Genomic DNA, 18,790 nt, shown 5'->3' with positions numbered 1-18,790 from the left:
TTTTCTGTCACAGAGGAGGAAAATATTCACATTTCAAAGGCTGGAATCAGAATTTTCACTTTTCTTCCCTCATAAAGTTACAAAACTGATGAATCGATCATCAGACTGACTGATCGTTGCAGCTTTACGGACCTCGTTACCTTTCAGTTGTATCCAGAACTGTAGAGTTGTAATCGAAGGCAGCAGAGTCGGACAGCAGGAACACTGCAGCTTAATATTCAGCCCAGTTTGTATTAATTAAATCACAAGTGCAGCCACAGGCTCTGTCAGCTTTAATTAAACAGCAAACCTGACCTTTAATTAATATTAAAGATGATTTATCTTTTAGTGACCCAGATGTGACATATAGAGCAGCGCCGCTCTCAGGAGAAGTTTTTATATTTTGACTAAACATTTTATTACCTCAACCAGAGAGGTTGTTTTCAATGTGTTTGTTTGTTTGGTTGGTTGGTTGGTTGTTTGCTGAGTTGTCTCTGGGTCACAGCGGTCACAGCTGAAGGATTAAACTCCAGCCTTGGTTGATCGGGTGTTGTGGCTTGTTAGATCACACATTGGCTGTAAAGTCCTGAGCAGACTTCATCTGTTGATGAAGACTGTGTGAAAGCTCCAGAGAGTAAGTGGACCTTTAGAGGACCCGTTGTTCTGACTGAGTTTCAGTTCCAGCTGTTGGTTTCTGTGTTGCAGATCATTGTTGTTGTTTTGTATGAATCAGATTCTGTTGTGTTGTAGATTGTATTCATGGTTCTGTTGGTCCAGTTCTGTTCCAGGCGCTTTAATGTTTCTTCTCTTTATTAGACAGTCGAGAGCTTTTAAGAGTTGAGGGACTAACAGAGAACCAGGAGTGTTGTGATTACACCGTCAGCATTTTAAATCTCCAGGCTACAGGAGGCTCCAGGTTAATTAAAGCGTACCGTGAAGTTGTTAAGTCCGAATCTTCCTCCATTTTCTCTCAGTTTTGCATCAAACACTACAATACTGTCTTGATGCAATCGGGGACAGATCTCTGCAACGTGGCTGCCAAACTGATGCAAAACGTGGCCAGACCGAGTTGAACCGGACCGACTGTTTCTTCAGCCTGCTGTTAGTGACGCTCAGATCAGATGTTTGTTTCCACAGAGCCGCTGGGAGTTGTGGTTACCTCCACAACATGTCAGGTCTTGTATCTTTGACGTGTTTGTGCTGATTGTGGTCGTCTGCCTTTTAAACTCGGCCACTGAGCAGCTCGACTCTCCACCAATGAAACTGTCTCAATCACAATATTGATTTCAGCTGATTTATTTTTAGTTTTATATTTTGTCGAGTCAGAAACTGCAGAAACATTTTTTACTACATACTGACTCCATCATCTCAGTAATCGTGCTCATGAAGTTACAACAAATAAGATTGTTCTTCATTACGAAATCAAAAGGAAAACTTGCGCTTGTTTAAATATCTAATATGTAAGATTACTGCATTAAAATGTCCAAAAACAACTAGACATGTGTTAAATAGATTGTTGAGTTGTGTACTTACCAAATGAAAGAAATCCACAAGTTTACTGAAGGTAACCTCGAGGAGAGTCAGAGAGCAAGGAAGGAAGTCGAGACTTGAATAAAACATGAATAAAGCTTTAAAACATTACCTCCTCTGTGAACGTTTGCACATGAGTCACGTCAGATAGATTTTCACCACCAGAGAATCACATTTTAGTGTCTGTATGTTTAAATTCAGGTCAACTCTGAGTGAAGTCAGCACTCAGCAGAGACTCTGGTTCTGGTTCTGGTTCTCTGTCTCCTCTCTGTAACGTTACGTTCTTGAAGTAAAGTCCATTTCCCCTCCAGCTCCAGTCAGCAGTCGACATTACAGAACAGAAACACCCGACAGTGGAGGTCACCTCCGGATCACTGCTGCAGTCAGGTTGATCAACAGGAGTGAAGATAAATCCACTTTTAATCCCAAAAGTTAAAAAGTAATCTCTGAGCTCTCCTCCCGCCGGATCAGAACAGAATCTGATGTGACTCCAGGTGTTTATTCCTCCAGAAGGTTTGGATCTGCACCGACTCTGAGCAGCTGAGCTACACAACTCTCGGACAACATACATACAACAGGATAAAATAACTTCAACACAATCAACTTATCTTGTCACTCAACGCCGAGCATCTACAGATTATTGTGTTTATAAATTGACATTAGCTTCTTAATCAATTGATTTTGTCCTCAATGAAATGTCAGAAAATAGTCAAAGATGTCAGAGAAGACACTTTACGGAGAGCTACGTAAAACCAAACATCCTGGTGAATTGGAGAGTTTTTGATTATTATCAGCTGACAAACAACCCAAAGCATCTGTCACAACTCTGACGATCCACTGAGGATCAACCATCAAACCAATCTGACCAAAATCAGATTGACTGCTTTGCTCTTATTCATTCTCTGTATCTGCTTTTTTTGTGCATCTCTGGATTATTTTCACTCTTTCCTCTGCTACTTGTTTGATTTTCTGTTGAATTTACCCTCCGACGTCTCTGGAGCTTTATGAGATTTAGAAATATTTGAGTTTTTGTGGGTGAGCTCCGGTTCACAGCTCACACGTCTCCATCTGCGTCCCTCCAGAGAAATCTCCGACAGGACTCCAACTCGCCGTCCGCTAAATTGTTTACGCTGATTAAAGTGTTTGCGAGCGCTCCCAGCTGCGGGCAGATGATAAAGGATTCACTTTGGCTGCCTCCCTCGTCGCCTCAGATGCTTGTGAATGAACTGGACCAGCAGATTAACTGCACTTCACTCTGTGTTTGTGGAGAAATTCGGCTGCTTGTTTCCTGCGAGGAAACTCTGCAACACCAGCGTGAACCTTGTGTCTGTGAATTTCACATTATTTGTTTGAAACGGCATTTGTGTGTGTGTGTGTTTAGGTGCTAATAAGTGTCGCTGAGCTTTATTCTATATAAAAATGTGTGTGTGTGTGTGTGTGTGTGTGTGTGTGTGTGTGTGTGTGGCAGAGCTGCCAAGAGTCATTTCTCACAGTTACCAGCTAGCTAGCAGTGAGTGTGTGTGTGTGCTTATCACAGCGTGTGATTCTATATGAAGGCAATTTAAGGCCGGTTGACTGGCTAACCCAGACACACACACACACACACACACACACACACACACACACACACACTCACACTCACACACACACACACTCCTGCTCCGTTGTTCAGTGTGATTTCATTCTGTGTTTGTCTTTTGACTCAGGCGTTGATTTAACCTTGTTTGGCCTGTTTAACCTGCCTGATTGCAGCTGTATTAAACATCTTCAGTCAACATTTGTCTTAAAACATAATTTAAAAGATTTAAACGATCTCCACTGACTAAACTTTGATGATGGACAGTTTTCTACAGATACACATTGAGTCAGAGGATCACAGATGCTGTCTTTTTTTTCCATTCCACGCACAGTATATATCCTCCTTACCAAAACCTGATGCCCACATTACCCACAGTGCAACTTGACAGTTTAGTCTGACATGTTAGCAGTAGCATATTAGCACAATTATACTCCACAACGCCTGGAAACACTCACGTTTCGTTCCCGTGTTTCCCACGCGTGTCATTCAGTGATCAGGTGGCTGCAGCCAATCAGCGAGCAGCCACCAGAGCAGACGGGAGAGAATCAAGACGACGACACAGCGACGAGCGTGATGTTCAAAATAAAGACAATTATTATATTATACATAAAGACTGTGACCTGTTGTTGTTAGATTCTTGTTCAGCTTCGCTCCCGTTGACTTGATTCTTGTACAGATAAAGTAAAAATGTCATTAAATGCACCAAAAATAAATGTAAGCATAAATTAATTTATTAAATGTGATATAAATTGATAGTCCTTTTGTAGTTTGCTTCAGTATTTTTGTTCCCCACATATTTAATTTGTTTTGCCATTTTTTATTCATTATATTTATTCATTTTTTAATAATGTTATTTATTTATTTACATATTTGTTTATGTATTATCTCGCAAAATGTAAAGGAAAGAAAACATAGATAAATAAACATGAAAATGGATAAATTATTAAATAAAATACTAAATTAAATGAGAAAGTAAATAAAAATTGATCTATGTCACATTTTATGAATCAGTGTAAGCCTACAGTTATTTTTGGTGCATTTAATGGCGTATTAATTCATTTATTGAGCCATTTATTTATTTCTCCTCCATACATCAGGTGATCAATAGTTAACTTAAAGCACAGGAATCCTAAATAAATGTCAGCATCTAAAACACGTTTAAATCGGCAGAGTTAAACCTTTAAAACCTCCTGAGGAGACGGTGAGTCACAGCACACGTCCTCAGCTGCTGTCCTTTTGATTTGTTCCAGCTTGGATCTTATTCCTGCAGTTTGGACCGTCATCTCTGTCAGTAATAGCAGCATTGTACTGATCGGTTAATATCAGTACTTTGTGCTTCAGCTCCGACCTTCCGTACTCACTGAAGTTGAGCTCTCACAGGTTATTATTAGCATCATTTCAGGTGCGCTCTCTGAAGTTTGACCTCCAGATAAAGTGGTTTGAATCAGTGTAGAAATTCACTCCCGAACATTATGACGCCTCCAAATGTCCTTCCAGAGGATCATAGATGATTTGAAAATGAACAGAGTTGCTATTCAGTAAAATATAAAATGTGATCAGGTGGAGTTCTGGTTTATTATTCAGGCTCTAAAGCCTCAACAAACATTAGAGACTCAGGAAGATTTCAACACGTCCTCGTACCAGAACGACTGCAGACGTTCGATCGACTTCAGAACAACATGGCCGCTGCAGTTTACCAGTGACAGGACCGGACCTTCATCATGCAGCCGCAGCCTGATTAGATTCAGACAAGAAAACTGCTGCATGACTACAGACACAAATGACACAGAGGCAGGATGAACAACACAAGAAGAGATCCAAAGTCCAAAATGCAAACAACAAACGGCAGTTAAAGAGGTCCAAGAAAAACCTACAGAGAACAAAGTGAGGACACAAAGGAAGAATAAGAAGGATTGGAGAACAGAGGACGCAGGCGAAACCAACGAAGAAGCAAAAACACAGACTTGAATTCACAATGAAACACAGGAAAACACAGAAAACGGGGGGAAAGCAGACAAAGACAGGAAGTGGAAAGTAACATGAGGAGTAGAGATAAATCTGTGGAGATAAACGACAACGAAACACGACAGAGACGCTCAGCAGTGTTTTATTTAATGGCTTTCAGTGTCAGTGTGACGGAGAGACTCAGACAAACTGATTAACTGAAACTTTATTTGATTTCGATTGTAAATTAAAGGCTCATTTCGGTCATTTTTCAATTTAAAATCAGGTGCTAATAAGCTGCTTTCACAGTCGACCTATGTGGTTGTTTTTCAGCCTCGTGTTTTAGCTCAGATCAGCAGACGTGTCTCCACCAATGATCTCCTTGTATCTACTGTCTCCATCAGACTGATCATATCTGGACTCTTTGTGTTTTTGCTGTTGTTGTCGTCTTTGTAATGCAAATTAGCTGCTCGCTAACTCTGCTGCACTTACTTTCAGTCGTGAGCTTCAGAGACAGACAATCAAAACACATAAAAGGAGGCGACAGGTTAAAGGTGTCACTGCGACGCCTCTGGCCCCGCCTCCATCAGTGATGTCACCTCTGGTCGTCTCTGCATGCAGACAGCTGCCTCTCGGCCCGGCTGCCATGTTCTCTGCACGCTGGATGATCTCATTACATGTTGAAACATTATGATGCATAAATTTGCACATAAATGAGGTGAAATGATGTCGACTGTTGTACAGAGTTCAGAGCAGCGCGGCTCGCAGCAGTCGAGTGTTGTGCAGCTTGTTGACTTAGAGAAAATGTGCTAATTAATGCTTTAAATAAGGATCCATTTACATAACTGGTCCTGTGTTCAACATGAAGGAGATGAAAGAGCAGCTGAAGGAGGGCCGGGCGCTCATTTAACATTTTGTTCTGGGTTTTGTTTTTGTTTAACTCTCCGTCTGAGTCTAGCGAAACTGAGCAACTGACGGAGATAAAATATGTTAATGCTGACAAACATCTTTATTTTGGTCTGGTTCTGGCGGCCCGTCACAGCCGAGGCACCACACCTACCTGTTTTTTTATCCGTCACCATGTGTGGATGTGTCAGACTCCGCCGGCGTCCAACACTTTAACTCGTGGTCGATGACTCGATGGTGTCGGTCTGGAGGCGGCTGCTCACTTCTGTTCACAGCCAAACGAACGCGCCGAGAGAAAGTGGAGCAGAATTCTGCTCAAGTTCACGTTAATTAATGTTCTGGCGTTCAGGGACCCAGAACACTTTCCCCTCGTTATTTGGATTTGATGTTTAATTAGTTCTCCTAAATTAAAGAACAGCGCCTTCATTTTATTTTACTAATTCCTCCTGAACCACAGAGTTTAACCTTGGTGTGAAGGAGAACCTGAAGTGACTGTTCTGATGTATCGGGTTCTGTGTGGTTCTGATTTCTCTTGTTCTTGTTGAATATGATTTCCCTGGTTCTACATGGTTTTAACTGGTTCTGATTTTGTTCTTTCTGTTTTAGGCTTGTGCTGATTTCTTGGTTTTAGCTGGTTAAATCTGGTTCTAAGTTCTCTTGTTCTTGTAATACCCAGCTGAAAAAGGTTCTGGATGGGTTTTGCTGGTTCTTACTTATCTTGTTCTACATGTTTTGGGCTCATTCAGATTTTTGGGTTTAAACTGGTTTTGACTGGTTCTGAATGATCTTGTTTTACATGATTTTGGTTGGTTCTGATTTATCTGGTTATTTCTGGTTTGGGCTCTTTACAATTTCTTGGGTTCTAGCTGGTTTTACTGGTTCTGAATCCTCTGATCGGATTCTGATTTATCTGGTTCTACATGGTTTGGGCTGGTTCTCATTTCTGTGCTGTGTAGATGGTTGAATAGAGACACCAGTGGTACCAAAACCACATTAACATGTTCTGTCCTGTTTGCTTGTTGTAATATTAGTTATCAGTTAAGACATTCGATGGAACAAGTGATTAGATTCTGGATCAGCACTTGTCCGGGTCACAGTGTTCATCACATGTGGAGTTATTATAAATGATTACAGAACATCAGCTGTTGTCTGTAAAGCTGAACTCTCGGGTCATCATGAGACTTATATTATCTGCAACATGATGCTGGGTTTATTTTCTTCTTCAGAGATCCTTTATTGATTGATTTGTGAAGAGGGTTCACTCTGGGCAGATTTGAGAGACTGAACTTGAACTGAATTTTTATCTTTTGTTGTTTATTTTTTGTTGAACTCTGGGATCTTTATTTTTTGGTGAATATTATCTGAACCTTTCCGTCCGTAACAACAGTGTCAGAGCCGTCAGTGCTGACAGTCACTGAGCAGCTGTTTGAGGAAGTTACTGAATCTTTATTAAGAATTAAAGTATAAAGTTTATATAAAGTGCATAAAGTGTTTTTAAAGATTCACGTCTCGGAGCTGAGAGCCACAGACAGGAAGTCAGAAAGTGTTAACAAGAGACGGACGAACATGTTGGTTTGGATGTTTTCTTGAGATAAGTTGACGATAAAAATCTTCTTTAATAGAGATCCAGGTTTAGACTCCTCAGTGTGCTACAGAGTGTGAGAGATGATCTGAGGTGTTCAGGTCCGCTGATTACAGAGCTGTGGGTCGGTCCCATCTGGTCCTCACACACATGTAAACTCGTCAGTCTGACTGTGACTGTTGGCACTAATTAAAGGTTTACACATCCGTCCTCTGCTCTCCTGCTCTGCAACAGTGTTATTAGCACTCTGAGAGTGTGTGTGTGTGTGTGTGTGTGTGTGTGTGTGTGTGTGTGTGTGCGGTGTGTACTTACATAAGGAGATGTCATGGTGACTCAAACCCACGTGTTTAACTTTGGGCGGTGGGTGTTGACATGCACACACACACACACACACTGTCAGTGTTATACTCTGATTTGGTTATTTTGAAAACGCTGGAGGCTGTGATGATAACCTGAATGTGTGTGTGTGTGTGTGTGTGTGTGTGTGTGTGTGTGTGTGTGTGTGTGTGTGTGTGTGCGTGTGGTGTGTGTGTGTGTGTGTGTGTGAACACTTCTTTCATCTCTCAAAATCACTCTTTGTACGGTGCAGGGCCGCTCTCTTCCCTCAATTATTCATCAGCCTGTTTCCATGGTAACAGCTGCAGCCGTGTGTGTGTGTGTGTGTGTGGTGTGTGTGTGTGTGTGTGTGTGTGTGTGTGTGTGTTGGGGGGCTGGTCGGGTTGACAGCAGTAGGACGGGCTTCATCAGCTCATTATAGTGTATTATTACATGTGATGTTCGTACAGGGCCGGTTCTGAGACCTGACACTGTAAACAGGAAGTGGTACTGCCTGAGTACAAGTACTTCAAGTATTTAGTTACATTACTTTCTCCCTTTAAATGTCGTGTTGTATTCAGTTAATTATTCCTGAGCAGCTGCTGTGGAGCTTCACTGTAACTTCTGTTCGTTTGTAATAAAACGCTCTGACTTTAGCGTTAGCTTAGCATCAAAGTGTGTTGTAAAATACACCTGAGAAACATGTACCACAAAACCAATCAGAACCAGGCCAAGCCATGTAGAACCAGAGAACAACATTCATGATGAATGTTGTTCTCTGGTTCTACAACCATGTTTTGGTTTTAGATTTAGTGGGCTCGTTCTGATATCCAGGGTTCTAGCTGGTTTTAAATTCTCTGGTTCTAGCCGGTTTAGGGGGGTTCTGAATCATTTTGTTCTTGTTGGTTCTGATTTCTCTGGCTTAGTTTTGATTTCTAGGGTTCTGTCTTTTTTTTGGTTCTCCATGGTTTTGTTCTGATTGTCTTGTTCTTGCTGGATTTTAGTTGGTTCTAATCTCAGGGGTTCTCAATGGTTCTGGTCTCTGGCTTCTGGTGGTTCTAATGTTCTTGTTGCACATGGTTTGGGCTGATTTCTGCATTCTAGCACGTTTTAGTTGGGTCTGAATTCTCTTGTTCTTGTTGGTACTGATTTCTCTGGTTCATCTCAGTTTGGGCTGGTTCCTATTTCTGAAGTTCTTGCTGGTTTTGGCTGGTTCTGATTTTTCCTGTTCTTTTTTTGTCTGGTTCTGATTTTGGAGTTCTAGCCTGTTTAAGGTGGTTCTGAATTATCTTGTTCTAGCTGTTTTTGGCTGATTTGGGTTGGTTCTAATTTCCTTGTTTCTACATGATTTTGTTCTGATTGTCTCGTTCTTTTTGGTTTTTATTTGTTCTGATTTGTTCTGATTTTGCTGGTTTGGGCTGGTTCTGATTTCTTGGGTCTACAGGATTTTGAGCTGGGTCTGATCATCTTGTTCTTGCCTGTTTAAGTTGGTTTCTCTGGTTCTTTATGGTTTGGACCTGTTCTGATTAGTTGAGGTTCTCACTAATTTTAAATGGTTCTGAATTCTCGTGTTCTTGCTGGTTCTGGCTGATCTTTTCCTGCATTTTCTCTTTAAAAACAAAAGTTTTCATATCAGCACAAACACTGATCTGATACGTCTGATGGGCCGGTACTGACCCATGTTTTATCTTTAGAGGAAGTGTTAGCTTGCTGCAGCAGCAGCTGCAGCAGTAAAAGTACTTGTTTGAGTATTTGCAGTCGTAGTATTTTCTTGTAGCAGCAGCTGCTGTTGTTTCTGATGATGTTGTGATTTTAGAAGTACTATTAGTTCTGTTGTACTAGTACTTATTGTTGTTATTTGAGTGTCAGCAGCAGTAGCTGCTGTTGTTTTGATGATGTTTTGGTTTTAGATGTAGTAGTTTTAGTAGTATTAACTTAGTAGTAGTAGCAGCTGTAGTAGTTGGCAGGAAACTTCACAGAAACTTCATGTTGGGTAATATAATAATAATAATAATAATAATATAATATCTCATTCAGAAGAGTTAAATCTGAGCATTCACCTCTGCTGTTAACCTTCCTGTTCTGCTTCAACAGAGAGATGATGTAAGAGGAGTTAAAAATAAGTGTAGCAGTACATAAATACAGTATTCTCCATGCTGCTCTCCTGCTGTGCTGCCGCGTTGTCTCCAGCAGGGGGCGCGGTCGTCTCAGAGAGCAGCCGGTGACCTGAGTGAACAGCAGGGGGCAGCAGAGATCACAAGAGGGCCGAACACCTCAGTTCACATCAGTCAGCTCAGAAACACTGAGCCAAACCTCCATTATATAACATGTTATTATCATGTCAGAGGAGAGAGGGCGAGAGACACCGGCCGACACTGAGAGAGAGGGAGAGAGGGCGAGAGACACCGACTGAGAGAGAGAGAGGGTGAGAGACACCGACTGACACTGAGAGAGAGGGCGAGAGACACCGGCCGACACTGAGAGAGAGGGAGAGAGAGGGCGAGAGACACCGACCGACACTGAGAGAGAGGGCGAGAGACACCGACCGACACTGAGAGAGAGGGAGAGAGACACCGGCCGACACTGAGAGAGAGGGAGAGAGAGGGCGAGAGACACCGGCCGACACTGAGAGAGAGGGTGAGAGAGGGCGAGAGACACCGACTGACACTGAGAGAGAGAGGGCGAGAGACACTGACAGAGAGAGAGAGAGACTGACTGAGAGAGAGAGGGCGAGAGACACCAGTCGACACTGAGAGAGAGAGAGAGAGAGGGTGAGAGACACTGACACTGAGAGAGGGAGAGAGAGAGAGAGAGACTGACTGAGAGAGAGGGCGAGAGACACTGACACTGAGAGAGGGAGAGAGAGACACCGACTGAGACTGAGAGAGAGAGAGAGAGACACTGACTGAGAGAGAGGGCGAGAGACACTGACACTGAGAGAGGGAGAGAGAGACACCGACTGAGACTGAGAGAGAGAGAGAGAGACACTGACTGACACAGAGAGAGAGAGAGAGCTGTGTTTGATTTGAGCGTGTTGACCTGCATTTTGCTGCTGTTATGGTAATATCACTGTTAATACCTTTAATACACACACACGCACACACACACACTGCGACACTAATCCGGTGTAATCTGCTGCTGGGACACTGACCCACATGTCTGACCACTTCACTACCTGCTGGACCGGGACACGCCCTCCTCCACTGTCAGCCAATGACATCGCACACAACACGACAGCTCTTTTCTCATTGGTTCACACACTGTCAGGAAAAAATACTTTAAAACGGTAGCAAATATTAGTACACATACTGACACTGATACAACCAAGTGAGGTTCAGTAAAGTGTATTAATACTCGTAGTACTACTCAACTCACTGGTACTCACTCATAATGCAGTACTACTGTGTGTACTGAGTGATCTCAACTCAAGCTAGCACTGAAATGTTACTATGTTAAAATGTATTAGTTCCTAATTGTACCAGGATTGTGTACTAGTACACGGTAAAGTAGTGCTAATGCAGACTGAAGTAAAGGGTCAGTTTAACCAAAGTGTTGACCCTGATGATGTTTTGGTACCGTAGTACTGTAGTACTCATACTAGTACTCATTGAAAGCAGTAAAGCGGTTAATAAAATACTGTAGTACTCACTTTCAGAAGTGAATCGACTATTTTTACATGTGAAAATAAAATAATGCCCCACATTAGCCGTTACTGTTGCTTTGTCACATGTGGATTTAAAAACCTGGTACTGCACCGGTCGGTACTGCATTTCTGTTAAAACTAGAACCCAAACGATACTTTACTTGTGGATCCAGGACTGTCAGCTGACTTACAGATCACATCTGATCCACTGGTATCACAATAATACCAGCAGGTAGTATCGGCTCTTGTACTCATGAGAACAAACTAGTGATACAGTTTGTATTTAGTAGTATTCTGGCTGTTGTACACTGTTACTAGAACTACTGTAATGTTAAACTAATCCGTACCTTTGGGCGGACGTGTTTACTGCATCAGTGAAGTATTATCTGTTCTGAAGACAGTACTCTGCTTTTTACATAAGACTCCAGAGGTTTTCTTTGTCACGTCTCAGAAATACAACCGATTATGTCATAGTGATGTCATCAGGGGTTATCTAAAAACAAACGTACTGAGTTGCATCATGGGAAATGTAGTATTCAGTGTTTTTGGAGTTTGACCAACACTCGAGAGTAAAGGTCAGGATTTATACTACTTCTATAACATACTGTTACTTCTTAGAGTATATCAGTACTCGAGTAGCACATGTACTGTGTACTCTGGTTGTAAAACAGTAGTACTTGTGTGTTGTTGTGGTTTCCAGAGAAACATATTATGGGATGCGGTCTCCTTCTTTTCTACCTTCATTTTATTCCTTCCCTCCTTCCCTTCCCCTTTCTTTCACGTATTTAAGTATTTATTTCCTTGATTTGTTTCCTCATTTTTCTATTTTGTTCTTTTTTCTCTCCTCCTTTCCTTCTTTTCTGCTTTCATATAATCCTTTCAACCCTCTATTCTTCCTTCCTTCCTTCCTTCCTTCCTTGGCCTCTTTCCTTCATTCCCTCCATCCTTCCCCCCTTTTTATTTCTTTTCTCCTTTCTTTAGCTTCTTCTCTCCATCTCTGAATCTACTTCTTTCCTCTGCATCTGTCCTTCCTTCCCTCCCTCCTTCCTTTCCTTGCATTGTCTTTATTTCGTATTTCCATCCTTCTTTAATTTGCGTCTTTTCTCCTTTTCCTTGTTATTCAGTCCTTCCCTCCATCCGTTCCTCCTTACTTTCCTTTTCATGCTCTTACTTTTGCTTTTATTTCCTTTTTTCTCGTCTCTCCTCCATTTTCCCCCACTCCTCCTTTCATTTCTATCTTTTATATTTCTTTCCGCCCAGATTTTGCTTCTTTTCTCCTGAATTATTCCTTTCCTCCTGTTTTTTTTTCACCACCATATGTTCATCCTGTTACAGTATCTCGACCAAGTACATTATCCCTCCTCCTCCTCCTCCTGTTTGTTTCCTTCATCCCTCCATCCAGCTGCACAGACACATTATAAACCAGCTGGGGGATACAGCCGCCTCCCTCTGCCTCTCCATCATCCCTCCATCATCCCCCTCCTCCTCCTCCTCTTCATCCTCCCATCTGCGCAGACTCTGCCTCCCCCCTCCCCCCTTCCTGCCTCCCTCCCTCCCTCCCTCCTCCTCCGCCGCCTCATTTTATGGAGGAGCTTCACATCTGCAGCGCTCCCTCTCTCCCTCTCTCTCGTTCGCCCGAGCCTCAGGAAGCGTCTCCATGATGATGGCTTGTGTTTGAGGCGCTCGTCCGCCGCTCGCGTCTCTCTCGCAGAGGAAGAGGAGGAGGAAGAGCAAGAGGAGGAGGAGGAGGAGGAAGAAGAGGAGGAGTAGGAGGTGTAGTTTGTGGCGGCTGCATCTGCATGGCGCTGGGGGGGAGGCGACGCTCGGCTCGGCTTCACCATGATCGCCGTGTCGTTTAAATGTCGCTGCCAGATCCTGCGCAGAGTGAACAAAGGTAGAGAGACAGAGAGACACACTGGAGAGAGAGACTGAGCGTGTGTGTGTGTGTGTGTGTGTGTGTGTGTGATGGAGGGATAAGCATGTCTGCATATGTAACATACGTGTGTGTGTGTGTGTGTCGTGTGTGTCGTGTGGTGTAAACTGCTGACATTGAAAAGAGAGAGAGCTGGTTGTGTACGACCAAAGCCAGCTGTGTGTGTGTGTGTGTCTGTGTTTGTGTATGTGTGGGTGTGTGTGTGTGGCATTGAAATTGATCTCCAGATGGATCCATTCAGTCGATCGCTGCAGGTTGCTTTCTCGGGCGAGAGACCTTCAGAGTGAGTGTGAGCAGGAGCGAGAGAGAGAGAGAGAGAGAGAGGAAGCGTTGCATCTTATTTTCATGAATGTAATATTCATGGTGTGTATTAACAGGGGAGAGCGAGAACAGAGGAGAAAGGAGGGCACAAACAGAGAGTGTGTGTGTGTGTGTGTGTGTGTGTGTGTGTGTGTGTGTGTGTGTGTGTGTGCAGGATATGATTTCTCTCTGATGCAGTTTGAAGCTTCAGGTGTTTGTTTTCTCGTTTCTTGTTTCTCCTTTTGAAATAATTTAAAGTCTGATGGAAGATGAAGTATTTACGTTGTTGTTTTAAAGTAGCAGAAATACTCTGAATACTCTGTTACAAGTGAAGAGTAGATGAAGACGCATCAGCAGAGGGAACATGAACAGATAGAGAGAGAAAGGTAAGAAAACTTAGAGGTGTGTGAAACTACAGGATCAAGTCTAGTCAATGTTAACAGCAGATGATACAGAGGTGCAGTCTGTAGTCCTGAAACCCAGAGATCAGTTAGCATGTTAGCACATCCTGTCCCCTCATCGCAAAGTCTGAGAGTTTATTAAATGAGGCTGAACATATAAAATCCATCATTAAATGTCCCACAGTTTAATTATAAAGCTCTCCATGTGTTAAAAACGGTTAGCGGTTGCTAACAAGTGTCTGAATGAGGCTACAGAGGTTGCCGGGGACATTAAACGTCCTCACAGCGAACACGGAGACTCACCTACTCACTAGCCTAACATTAGCTTTTTACTGCTACACATTTAATTAAGTGGAGTTCATCTGTGAAGATTATCTTGATGAATAAAACCTGCAAGAATCATAAAGTTGAGATTATTTTCTGCAATAATCCAAAATGTAGTTCAATAATCCCACAGAGGAGCCAGAGTGATGCTACCTTCAGGGTTAGCTACAATAATACGTCATCGCTGCACCGCTCTGTATGTCATATGATTATAAGATACTTATTGGAAGAAGAGCCCGACAGAGATATGGGATCAACTCAGGCTGTCACATATCAGCTGTCCTCCTCCGACAGCAGTGGCCTCACACTGTGGTGTTAGCTAGCTTGCTAGTTACTGCATCTTCTTCTTCTTCATCTTTGTGGAGGTCTGCAACAAGCCTGTGACACGGCAAGACACTAACGACAATCATTACCACTATATTAATATTTCATTTTTAAATATCACTATTATTATCGGTATTGTTATATCGGGACAGCCCTCGTATCAACATGTATATTGTCATTTCTTTTTTAAATAATAAATGTATCATTATATCTGTTCTTATCATAATATCAGACAAAATAATGCTGTTAAATATTTACATATCACAGGAGAAATAAGAAAGTTTTAGCTGGATTAAGTATGTAAGAGCTCTTTTTTGGATAATTACAAAAACTCCTCTTTTAATCTATTAAAATGTCTTTATTGTTGCTGCAGGTCCTGTTAGACCTTTAAAACAAACTCTGCATCCCAGAATCAAGTCTTCGCTCTAACGTGACCGTGCTGCACTATTAAAGGCATGTGAATAATTAAAAAGAGTTTTCTTGTGATTTTTATATCATGTGCATTTTAACGAACAACACGGATGACGTGTCGATATTATGGTGCATAACACAATACAAACAGGAAGTGTGCAGCAGGAACATGAGGGTGAAGATGAGGTCAGCTGACAGCAGAGACGGTTCATTACTGTCTCATGTTGAAGTCAACCTTCATCAGGGTCCATTTCCTGTCAGTAACGATCCCGTCTCACCAGGAGCTTCACTCCTGTCGGTCTGCAGACGCAGTGACGTCAGGTGTTCCTCTGTTTTAACACACAAACCTTCAGGATGGAAAAAGAGAGGAAGTGTTTCACTTTGTCTCAAAACAACTGAACGTCTGGACAATATCAAAATATTTTGCTCATTACTCCACAATGAATGGTTTATTTTATATAATTAATGAGTCTTTATAGTTTTGTAATGATACAGTCTTCTGTTGCATAATGACAAATGAATCAGTTGATCCCAGTTCACTTAGTTTTCTTCTTAAACTATCCAACAAAAATCTGTTCATGTCAATTAACTGATGGAAAGATTGAGCTGATCTTAATTACTGAACATGCTGTTGTACTGACTTCTCTAACAAAGGAGCCCGTTGTGTCAGATGATCGTGTGTTTTTATGTGAGAATAAGTCATTTCAGTTGTCAGATAAGTGTAATAATGCAGTGTTGTGCTCTGGTCTGTGGTGGAGTGTTTGTGTATGAGATATTAATGTGTGTTTTGGTGAGGAGACCTCTGCTGTTGAAGGTCAGACGGACCTAAATATTAACGAGGCGGGTTCGGTCCGTCGTGCTGCAGCAGCTTTAGTTGCTTTTTCTTTGTTCTGTACTTAAGATGTGCTGCTTTCCTTCTCTTACATTGTAATACATTGTTTTGGGGTTTTAAACTGTTGGTAGCACAAAACATATTTTTTCTAACATTTTTTCTGTTGTCTTTTGATAAATAATACGTGTAATATAATATATAACAACAAAAGTATATAAGTTTTCATCGTAACAGAGTATCTGATCTGTTAGACCAACCAATTCATCAGTCACATTAAATCATAGATGAATAAATCCCAAATATATCTAAGAATTAATCACGTACATGATCCTGGCTGAACAGCAGCAGTCCTGCAGAGCTTTATTATCTTTAACCTCTTTAACGTCCCTGCAGCTGAGCAGCATCACATCCATCTTCAGCTCAGTGTGAACAGAGCAAAGTTCAGTAATCACAGAGATAAAGACGAGCTTGTGTCTTGTTAGCAGGAGTTTCTTTAACATCTGCAGGTGACGACTGTCACAGCTGCAGCTTCACTTTTAGACGTGTGTGTGTGTCTTAGAGGTGTTGATTAAGATTCATTCACGTTATCGTTTAACAGCAGGTATATAACCAGGTGACGTTTGCTGCTCTGTAGTCTAGAGGCACGGCAGCAGATACGTCTGCAGCTCTTGTCAGGGTTTTGGGCTCCGTGCAGCGTCTCACCTCACAGCTCCCCCCTTTTCAACCAAAGAGAGCCAAGTGCTGGTTCAGAGTTGACCTGAACCTTTTTGGCACGAGAGCCACCGTAGAGTCACATCATGCAGTCGCTGTATACGTCTCCAGTCTCCCAGCTTTGTTAGGAACAACTGTGACGGACGACATCGACGTCGGCATCCACACATGACCCGTCCTCCGATCACCGCTGCTTCGATTTGCCGTCCACAGTGAAAATGTTTTGTTGATTCTCCCGTGGACGAGTCAGAACACGGTCCGATGTGACTCCGGGTGTTTATTCCTCCAGGAGGTCTGGATCTGTACCCGACCCTCTCTCTCTCTCGTCTGTTCCCATTTCTACAGACTGACTTTATGTGATGTTGATTCCCGGGAACATTAAAGTCAAGTCCGATTCACTCTTCCTATCGAGCGCGTCTAGACGACTCTCTTTAAACACTTGACTCGTGGACGAGGGCTAAAAAATGAACAATCCGCTCCTTGGTTTTGTTGATGTCATCATAAAAAGAGTATAAAAATTAAAAATGGGTCATCAGTGTCTCACCAGCCCTCTGTGGATATAAAATATACAAATTAAAACCCTTCGACTGAAGTAAATGATCCGACTCCTGCTGTGTGACCTTGTTTTCAAACAATCGTAGCTCAATAATACGAGCTCAGGTTATTTATGTGTTATATAACGTGCCACAGTGTGTAGTGTTAATGTACTGTAGCTGCGACTGGAGGAGAGCGACGCTGCTGCTGTCCTACATGTGGAGGAGGACGCTTTCATCTTCACTTAGCTATGGTGTGTGTGCATGTGTGTGTGTGTGTGTGTGTGTGTGTGTGTGTTTTCACGGTCTCATTGTGTTTCTGAGCTCAGCTGCTGGAACCAAACAGCAGAGAAACAGGACCGAGTAGATCTAGAGCAGATTAGAAGAGACCAGAACCAAATCAAATAGAACCAAACAGACGACCCGAAATAGAAAAAAACAACACGACGCTGAAAATGTGATGAAATAAAGAAGAAGAGACACATTTGATTGAGACAGAACGAAGTGGTCGTCGTCCTCCACTCGTCTGATGTTTCCTCAGAGAGCTGCGACTCGTGGTTATTTATATGAGCAGTGATCTTTTTTGATCCATCGATTTGATTTGTTTCCTCGAGCTCACGAGTTATTTATGTCTTTATCACAGAATATTAAATGTTAATCTGAGATAAATTAATCCGATCTCTCGTGATTATTACTTACAGCTTCATGTCTAACAGCTCAGCTGTGTGACGGCGGCGTGCAGGCCGTCCAGTGCAGCACGCAACCGATTTAAGCTGATCATGTCTCAATTCATAAGACGTTCATGTGGTTTGCTTTGAATCTGTGTGCGGGGTGTATGTCTGGTCCGCTCTCATGAATCTTGCGAAGTCGTTTGCTTGTGATTAATTTATCTCGTTATCTCGGGAACACAACAGTTGTTTTCTCGTGATGACGACATAAACAAAAGGTTCGTTTTGGGTTTTTTGTTGGATAAAAGAAGCAACTTGAAGGCGTCACTTTGGTCTCTGGGAGATTGTGATGAGCATTTTTGGATATTTTATAGACTTCATGATTAATTTACATGTTGTGAAAATTAATCAGCAGATTGTTCGATGCTAAAAACTATAAAAAGTTTGTGTATCAGCTGTGAAATGAGGATATTTTGGGTTTTATTTGTCCAGATTTTCATTTACATCAGTCGTCTCATTAAAACTCCTCTCTAATCAAATCTCTATGTCCAAAATGATCTGATGTCATGGTTCATGGCTTAGCTCCGCCTCTGCTCTCTCATCTCTGCAATGACATCATCGGGGGTCTCCCAATGGACTGCTGAGATTGGTCCAAACTTAGATAGACCACTGTGTTCTCCACTGGGATTGGCTGCTGTACTGATGAGGTCACCTCTCTCTGGCAGTAGTTTCTTTATTCATGAGAACAGGCTGACTTGACAGACCTCTCAGCAGCAGCGTTGGAGAGCAAACCAGACAGTTTACTGGTCAGTTAAAGTCGTTCAGAGCTTTGTGAGATGCTAACAGGTAGCATCATCTGAAGCAGAGGACGCTAA

At 42.3% G+C, this 18,790-nt stretch overlaps 1 protein-coding gene across 10 annotated transcripts in view; it reads left to right on the top strand.

Moving 5' to 3' along the window:
- grip1 (glutamate receptor interacting protein 1) overlaps positions 1-18,790 on the top strand; it is a 63,199-nt gene that overhangs the window by 22,821 nt on the left and 21,588 nt on the right. For 2 of the 10 annotated variants that reach the window (XM_084346253.1, XM_084346249.1), the window contains exon 1: positions 13,089-13,372. The exons of 7 other annotated variants lie outside the window; for them this stretch is intronic. In XM_084346253.1, coding sequence (XP_084202379.1) covers positions 13,318-13,372 — 55 coding nt within the window. In that variant the 5' untranslated portion in view covers positions 13,089-13,317. Of the gene's footprint in view, positions 1-13,088; positions 13,373-18,790 lie in introns of those variants that run through there. One more of the 10 variants, XM_084346254.1, reaches the window with a different exon arrangement.

The sequence above is a fragment of the Pagrus pagrus genome (assembly GCF_965226575.1).
Source record: "Pagrus pagrus genome assembly, chromosome: 23".
Lineage (NCBI taxonomy): Eukaryota > Metazoa > Chordata > Actinopteri > Spariformes > Sparidae > Pagrus > Pagrus pagrus.
The sequence above is the reverse complement of the archived record's forward strand: the minus strand, read 5'-3'. Positions and strand labels throughout refer to the sequence as shown.